This window comes from Rhinolophus sinicus, linkage group LG06 (genome assembly GCF_036562045.2).
Source record: "Rhinolophus sinicus isolate RSC01 linkage group LG06, ASM3656204v1, whole genome shotgun sequence".
Taxonomy (NCBI): Eukaryota; Metazoa; Chordata; class Mammalia; order Chiroptera; family Rhinolophidae; genus Rhinolophus; species Rhinolophus sinicus.
In genome coordinates, this window is record NC_133756.1 from 75,148,059 (window position 1) to 75,156,973 (window position 8,915).

At 44.3% G+C, this 8,915-nt stretch overlaps 1 protein-coding gene across 6 annotated transcripts in view; it reads left to right on the forward strand.

The window, feature by feature from the left end:
- SLC22A23 (solute carrier family 22 member 23) overlaps positions 1-8,915 on the forward strand; it is a 182,148-nt gene that overhangs the window by 37,734 nt on the left and 135,499 nt on the right. For all 6 annotated transcript variants that reach the window (XR_012497347.1, XM_074335283.1, XM_074335284.1 and 3 more), the window contains exons 2-3: positions 1,488-1,591; positions 7,232-7,386. Coding sequence is in view for 5 of the 6 variants with exons in the window: in XM_074335283.1 (XP_074191384.1) it covers positions 1,488-1,591; positions 7,232-7,386 (259 nt within the window). In the remaining variant the exon portion in view is untranslated. The remainder of the gene's footprint in view (positions 1-1,487; positions 1,592-7,231; positions 7,387-8,915) is intronic.

Below are 8,915 nucleotides of genomic sequence, written 5' to 3' on the forward strand. Positions count from 1 at the left end.
CCCAGGTCTCTGGAAAGTCAAACATACCTTGGTGGCATCGGTGATCATGTATGTGTCCCAAGGAGTCCAGGGAACAGTGTGACAGGCAGCCGCCTTCCTGCTTTGTCTGGGCCTGGTGCCTTACTCAGCAATGACTCATACAGAAGATCAGCTTTTTCCAAAGCCCACTGAAGCTAAGACCCACAGCTAAGGACTCCTGGGCCTCCATCAGGCTTTCCAGAAATCTGGAAACGGTGGAGGGCAGGGTGGACCCAAGTTTACAATGCCCTTTAAGGATCCCCTACATGGTACTCTGAGTCTCAAGATGGACAGACAAGGGAGAGATGTGGAAGAAGACACAGCTAAGACCAGGTCTCAGCCCAGAGCCTTCCATATAGCCCGTGCCCACTCTACAAATCCTGCTTCTGTTTCCAGAACTCCTTCTGTTCTGACATGCCCCACTCCCCTACCTCGTCGTGCATCTCTCCAGCTTTTTTCTCCACTCCTGCCATCTCTACTGACCTGGAGTGACTGAAGCTTCCAAGAACTGCAAGCTTTAGCCACTTCTTTCCACCAGAATGAGGGCATCTGTAGCACTGATGGGATGACATGGGTGGGGGACTGCAGTCTTTATAGTGTCACCAGCACAGACCCTGTTCTTTTGCTCCTGGGACCCAGATGTCATTCAGCTGTTTGTGGATCGAGTGCTGTGCCATCACATGCATCCACTTGGACACAGATCCCTTCGAGGGAATAAACATGGCTTTCTCTCCTCCTTCTGCAGAAAGAGAAAAGAAAAAAAATGGAGGGTTATTTTCATTTGTTTATTAAATAATAAAACTTAATTGCAAAAATAGTCTAAATGCTGTATTCACTAATTGATTGCATTTCTCTCCAAGTGGAGCAAATAGCTTTAGAGTAGAACATGGGAAAACACAGGGATATTTACAAGGAAAATAATACGAATGCTTAAAGTTGATATTTCAACATTTGCCATTAACCGTCTTTATTTTTAAGACTACTTACGAAGTTTGGGGAGTTTAGGGGATGGAAACACAAAAATTGCTTTTAATTTCCTCATGTCATTATGATACCTGGTGCAAAAAGTTGGCAGGGCCTGCCCGTGTCCTAGGCTGTGTGACAGCTCTGCCAATGAGAAGCGTGCTTGAGACCAAAAACGCCGGCCTGCGTGGCTGTTCCCTCTCCCTTGGGTTACCTTTCCTGTGGTAGCTGGCACAGAAGGAACACACGTCCCAGATTTCATGAGAGTACCGCCTGCAGACTTTTATAATCTGTCCTGGACTAAAACGTTACACTGCCTTCTGTGAGCAAGTTATATTTCTCATTGGATTTTCAAAAACATTGAAGAGACTCACTGGTATGCCTGACTTGGCTCTGCAAAGAGTGTCATGATCCTTACCACAGTTATTGTATTGCCCTTATGATTGACTATGCCTGGCATCTGTGTATGTTTCTCTCTGATTTATTTTCTATTTGCCCCTCTCTAGTGGGATCTTGTGTGTGATAATGCCTGGAAGGTCCATATCGCTAAGTTCTCCTTACTGGTTGGATTAATCTTTGGCTACCTAATAACTGGATGCATTGCTGACTGGTGAGTACCAACACGCCTGCCGCACAATCCTTTGGAAGCCACAGCAAGCCCTTACTGGCTAAAGAGGAGTGGTCAGTGTTAGTTACTGTTACTGAGTCTTTTCTCTGCCCTGGTGTTAGTTCCAGAACAGAAGGCCAAAGCAGTCACCTGGAGAATTCAGAAGGAAAAGAATTGGCCAGTACACATAACAGACCCTTTTGAAGTGAGAATTTAAATTCATTGCAGTTCTCTAGCTGCTAGAATCTAGCCAAACCAGCCAGCATCTTGCAGCCCTATCTCCTCCTGACAGTGTTTAGTTAGGAAAAGCCTGAGGATATAGATTCGGGGCTTTCTGGGCTGGGCCCTGAGGGGTTGGGTGTACAAGACGCATCCAAAAAATGGGGGGAGGACCTAGAGACTCTTCGCCCGTGTGAACTTAATGGGTAGGGTTGTGCTGATGTCACACGGATTTTAGAGAAGGACAGTCCTTGTAGGTGCTTGGCCAGGAGATGCCTCTGTAGGGTCCATGGGCTGCTGAACCTTGAAAAGTGGACTGCATTTAGATAACGGATGAGCATTGCAGACAGAAGAAGCATAGTGTCCACAGGTGGGGGTGACTATGCTTTACTTGGGTGAATGAAGAGGTCTGAGGGTCTGAAGCAAAGTGTGTGATGCAGGATGAAGTGATGAGCTTGGTAAGATGGAGTGGGGAGGGCGACATGGCAGCAGAGATGGTAATGATAACAGCGATAGTATTAGCCGCTGACACTGACTGGTGACTGTTGCCAGGCACTATGCTAAATATTTCCAAACATGAAAATATCCCATCCTCACAGCACTTGGTAGGTAGGCACTACTACTACTACTACCTTTGTCTTAGAGTGAAAAACACAGACGCACAGATGTCTAAGTGAAATCCCCAAGTTCACTCAGCTTTTACATTGGAGAGCCAGGATTTAAAACTCAGCCCCATGACTTCAGAGCCTGCTTCTTCCCGAGTGTGCCGCAACACTGTTATTTAAGGCATTCTGCAGGCACAAGGGCAGCAGCAGTGACACATCTGAGCAGGGAGGCAATTGCTCGATGTTGACAGGGTTTTCAAGTAATGGGACTGCTCAAGGAGAGGCATGGGTAGCTGTTCCCCCTTGATATTCTTTTATCTTTAAAGGAACTTTTTTTGTGAATAAGGACATACGTCTTGGACCCAATGACATAATAAGAGCCAAGAGTGATACGAGCAAACTCCACTGCCTGTGGCTTCGCTGGTGGTGCCCTCTGTACCCTGGTTAGCTGAGAAAGCTGGCTGAGGTGCTCCAGCAAGAGCCTGGGGGGACAGAGCAGCAGATGGAGCCCAGAGGAGCTCTGACACCACTTTCAAGTTCTGGAGATTTCTTTCCAAAAACTAGCATCTGTTTGGCAGTTTCTTGAATTAACATGTAGTGTGATTTCCTGTGTGTTCAGAATTTGCTTAGTCATCATTTGTAAATGCTTCATAAGGACACATTTCCTGGGAACAGGAACAGAGAAGCTGTAAAGGACCTCTGGAAACCTATGCCAGGGCCTCCTTGAGGTTTTTTTGAGGTTTTTTTTTTTTTTTTTGGGTGGGGTGGGGTGGGGGGAATGCACAGTTTTGTTTTATTTTTACCCAAATACTTGAGCTTATAAAGGTTTTCAAAGCTGTACTGATCTAAAAGATACTCTAATCTGAATATTTTAACCACGAGGATTTGTTTTTCCAGGAAATCTGCATTGAAATAGGTTAGGAAGATATATACTAATATAATCCACATCACTTCTTCCTAAAATATGCAGACTTGACTGAGGTTTTAGTGTCCACGTTCAATGATTTAATAGTGTAAGCAAAATGCACCTCTATTAATATCAGCCTGTAACGGGGTTTAAATTGCTTACAGGTTGTTTTGTAATTTCTTCTTGCACATACATGCTGTTTGGCCTCCGTTATCTCACCAGGCCTGGGCACAACAAATAGAAGAGTTTGGGGTCTTCCTTCAGTAGTAACCAGAGTGTGCTGTTGCAAATTCACTTCACTGCTGTTGCTTTTCCAAAGATCTGTGATGGGTGGGCATGCGTGCCGGACAGTCCACGCAGAAGGCTTTATGCTGTGGCCTTGGAACATTTTGAGTGGGCCTCAGTTCCAGTTTGAAAGTTTGGTGTTTTCCACCCGTATTTATTTTTGGCATTTTACTCCCTGCTAGAGCCTTGCTTGAAAGGAAATGAATACATTTAGAGGGAACTCCAGATTTCACAGCTGTTGGCACCCGTTTCATGGCTGCGTAGGGAAGTTGATCAAGTCGTAGGTTAAGCTTTCTAAGACTGCAGTCAGCATAATAAAACTTAAGCAGTACACTTTTTTTCTTTAAAAGTTATTGTTTTCCACACACATTTTGTTTGGGGATATGCATTATGTGTTATCATATAATGTGTTAGTTTAGATGTATGAGAGGAACAGCCCTGTCAGGGGCTCTCACCAGAGCCCATCCTTCCCCTCCATCCTTGGTGTTCTTGCCAGATGGCCTGCATTTCTCGCTCCAGGAGCCCTCCGCACCCTTCTCCAGCCGGCCCTGGGAGGCTGGCCCTCTTGGGCTGCTCCAGAACACCCCTTGCCCTCTAGCTCCTGGCCGAGCCTGGCTGGGAGGAGGGAACACCAGCTGGAGATCTGAGGGAGAGAGGAGAGTGAGGAGGAGGCATTTAATCCCCAGCATGATCTCTGCAGGGCCGAGGAGAGCTGACTGCTTCCCTCAGGCCCCTCCACACACAGCCTCTCTCTCTGGGTTCCATGACCATCGTACCTCCAAGCCCCCTGCTGTTAATAGCCCCAAGGTTTCTCTCAAAGCTTGCCCACCCTTTGGTAAATAATCCCTTTATTAAAATCTCAAACTACTTTGTTTGAGTGAGACATGTTTCCTGTTGAGATCCTGTATTATTTCTCTATGGCAGCTGTAACAAATTACCACACACTTGGTGGCTTAGATAAATTACCTTACAGTCCTGTAGTTCATACAAGCCTAAAATCAAGGTTCTGGCAATTGTATCACTTTCTGGAGGCTCTAGGAGAGAATCCGTATCCTGGCCTTTTCCAGCTTCTAGAGGCTGCCTACGTTCCTTCCGCTCGTGGCTCCTCTTCTAGCTTCAAATCCAGCAAAGGTCAGTCAGCTCCTTCTCATGCTGCCAGAGAGTTAGATTGGAGTCACCTGGATAATCACCTCATCTCAAGGTCCTTAACCTTAATCGCATCTGCAGAGCCCCTTTTGCCATGAAAGGTAACATAGTCACAGGTTCTGATGATTAGGACTAGTACGTCCTTCAGGCCATTACTCTGCCCACAACAGAGCCTGACTCATAAAGCCCTCTGCATTACAGATTTAGGAGTGTGATTTTACCAGTCATCTGCGAAGGGATTCTGCTCTGGGGGGAACCAGTTCACACTAAAACTCTAGTAGTTACAACTAACATGTGTTCAACGCTTGCTAAATCACTTGTACTTATCTACACCTGACAACAACCCCATCAGGTCAGCATTGACTGGCCGTTCCTAAAGAAAACATGAGGCTCATTTGGACAAGCATGGTCTTTCTCAAGATCACAAAGTTCATAAGTGATGAGCCTGGGTTCAAGGCCAGAGTGCTCTGACTTTGAAGATCATATTTGCTCCACAGTTCCTAACAATAATTTTTACTTACTGATTTTAGCAACCATTTGGGAGGGACAGATTTAGAATAGTTTCTACAGGTTGAAAAAAATCAAGGATATTTTCTAAAGTATCAGAACAGGGAAACCATGTTTGGTGGGCATCAGGGATGTAGACATGCAGAAAGGAATCATAAGAGAGACAGCATTTAACTATTTGCTTTGTGCCAGGCACTGTAATTATGTCCATCATCTCTCATTGTCTCAATAAAGCTGTGATGTGAAGTAGGATGGTTACCCCCACTTTACAGACAAGGGATGTAAAAGGAAATAAAACGGGGTAAGTTAGATTTTGTTTTCCTTCATTTTAGGAGACAAACTAAGCTATATTTTAAATTTATTTCTATAAATTTGCTAGGTTTGGACAAAATTACCTATTGTCTTTCCTGACAAGGGCTCAATGACTCCAGCACCAGTCAAGGGAAGGAAAAGGCTAAAATCTCTGACAAGACTGTTGACTTACATTGGCATTACTCTCATAGTTTGGCCTCATCACTAAACCCAACGTGACTACAGGCAATGTTAGAAGCCTAAGAAATTCTGAATAAAATTGTGTCCTGTAGGTCCCGCCCCCAAATCTTCATGAAATTACATCAATCTCCTTCATAGGGCACAACCATGTGTTAGTGGGCATGCTTTTTTTTTAACAGCTTTATTGAGAAATAATTTACATACCATCAAGCTCACCTGTTTTAAGAGCACAATTCAGTGAGTTTTCGTATATTTACAGAGTTATACCATCATTACCACATTCTAAGTTTAAAACATTTCCATCTCCCTAAACGGAATCTTGTGATCACCTACAGTCACTCCTCAGTCTCACCCCCAGCCCTAGGCAACCACGAATCTACTTTCTCTTTCTCTCTATTTGCCTTTTCTGGGTATTTTGTTTTTATGTAGATGTCTTGTTATAGTATGTCTAGGCGAGTTCAAGCTATTCAGTTACCGTTTAGGGTACCAGGCATGGATTTTCTTCCTTTGGCAAATAGAGTCCACTGCTCCAATATCTCCATGAACTATTCTTCTGGTTCAAGCTGGTTGTGCTATATTAATTTGTAAGTCAGAGATTTTTTTCCCCCATAACGAATTGATGATGAAAAATCTGGAAGGTGAGCAAGGAAAGGATGGAGAACTAATGACTTCCTATTCCCGTGGACCGTCCCCCTACACACACACACACACACACACATACACACCCGTCCTTCCAGCCGCACCTAGAGGCATGTCAACCCACAGTGGTAGCCAACCATGCACCGCCCTGTGATCCGCCAGCCTAGTCTGTGCACTGCTGTTTCCAGAAACACAGTGGACTGAGCGCCTTCCAACCAACCCCTTACTGCCTGGTGGGCTTCACTTTCAGGTCCACACCCATAATTTAAAGTTCACACTATCTCAGTGTAGTCGGTGATCCTTTAAAAATTACTGTTCATCATATAATTGAAACACATCGACAGCTGGCTTGGCCCTGGCTCTGATAGGCTGCATGTGAGGTCAGGTACCTGACCAATTACCAGCCCTGAGAAAGGAAATAAAATGCTTCGCTCAATGTCTGTTGATTTTGGAGTCAATTCCAAAGGTCAGTGATTTCTCAAGACATTTTTTGCTGGGTGTGTCAAGGTTTATGTTTGGGGAGTTGTTATTGATTTTATTACTCTTGCCTTGAATTATCCTCCTGTATACTCAGAAATAGACTTGCCAACAGGAATTGGGTTCCTGTCTCAATTCTGTTATGCAGTAGCCCATTTAATCTATGCCCCTTTATTTATAGAACAAGGGGGGTTGGGCCCTATTTCCCCTCAGGGCCTTTCTATCCCTAGATCCCCCAAAGTGGGTCTCAATGGTATGAAGACTCATTCAACATCTGTTGAGTGCCTGCTGGATAGTGAGTTTCAGCGTCTAGCATGATGGGCCTGTTTAATGATGACTCCTAACTTTTTCCCTCTCCATACGCAGGGTCGGCCGGCGGCCTGTGCTGCTGTGTTCCATCATCTTCATTCTGATCTTTGGACTGACCGTGGCGCTGTCAGTGAATGTGACAATGTTCAGCACACTCAGGTTCTTTGAAGGGTTTTGCCTGGCTGGGATAATTCTCACCTTGTATGCATTACGTAAGTAGGAGCGTTCACAACTAGTCTTGAAGAAATTAGCAAAAACACTGCTGCTGCCTCTGAGGTTCTGGGAGGGTGCTGTGCATGCTGGTTTGGGGTGGCAGTCTTTTGGAAGCTCAAACGTTAATGGCCTCACCTGTTGTGAAACAGCTTTCTCAGGTACTGTAATCCAACACCCACTCTGTCCTGATCTCCAGTTTGGGCTCAGGGAACATCAAAGAACACAGAGGGTTGCATAATTGCTTGGAGAAGCAGGGATCAGCCCGTGGTTGATATGGAGGGGCTTTTGCTTTCCTCTAGAATTTTCTATGTTGATATTCTGTGCTCTTCCAAATCTAGTATGTAGTTGAGCATCCCTGTACTTGGATCCAGAAAAGCCTACCAGAAAAGCCTACCTGCTACTATTTGGTCTGGGCTCAGTGTTTTGATTGACTCTTTAAGAGTTTTTCTTAATTTTTTTTTCATGTGAGGCTATCTAGAGTCCAAATTTTCCACATTCTCATGTGCCTATGTGTAACCTTAAGTGGTCTGAACTTGAACCCTAAGCATTGGTACTGGAAGAGTAAATGGCAATATTTGTTAGTATTCTTTTCTTTTTAGGGTGAAGAAAAATTTCCTCTATTAATCCATCATGTTTGTTGGCTGTATTAACTCCCCTGTCAAGTATGCTTATGTTTCACTTCTTTGTAGTTTGTGTTTTCTAGAACACAGCCACAAACCCATAAGGAAAAGGAAGGTTTTAAGCATGAATGTTTTACTTATTTTCTAGTTTTATGGTTTTTAATCACCAAGAACTGTTAGGAATAATATAAGATGATTTATAATATGTTTTTTTTTTTCCTTCCCTTTGACAATATGGGTAGGAGTCAGTTATTGATTAAGTAACAATTTTCAGTAAGGTCAAATAAGAATAGTTCTGATTCTCCTAAATTTACTCATTAAAGACTTGGTAACACTTAGATAACCTGAATTTTTGTTCCCCAGTTATATAGAATAGAAATTCAATCAATTTGTAATGTAGTTTTATAGTCACAAAGAAGAAATGGGCAGAGAGAAAGGCTACAGGTGTATTCTCTAAAGCCACAGTCAGCAGTTTTGTGATTCCTTCCCAGCACTGAACTGTTTCCAGTTTATTTGCATTATTTTGGAAACCTGTATTTTAGGGGTGTTCTTTAGGAATATAGTATGTGTTCAAGGTCAGTGGGTCTAGGTCATGGCTGTTTTGGAGGTTTTGTTTCTTTGAACAAACAACATGGGTATTGGGCTTGAATGTTTCCAGACAAAATGCCTTTGCTGTTCTCTGGCCCTACCCACCCATTGGTCTGTGCAGAGGACCAGGTTCTCCGCAACGTTTTTGAGGAGACGCCGGGCCCTGCTCTCAGATACTCTGTGGCCCTACATGTGTGCTGGCGTGCCGGGGTCCTCTCCAGGCAGCCGTCCTCGTGAGGCTCCTGCTTCTCATGGGAAGATGTCGATGCGGTGCTTCCTTGTGGACGACCATCGAAGAGGACAGCTCTGCAGGCAAAACA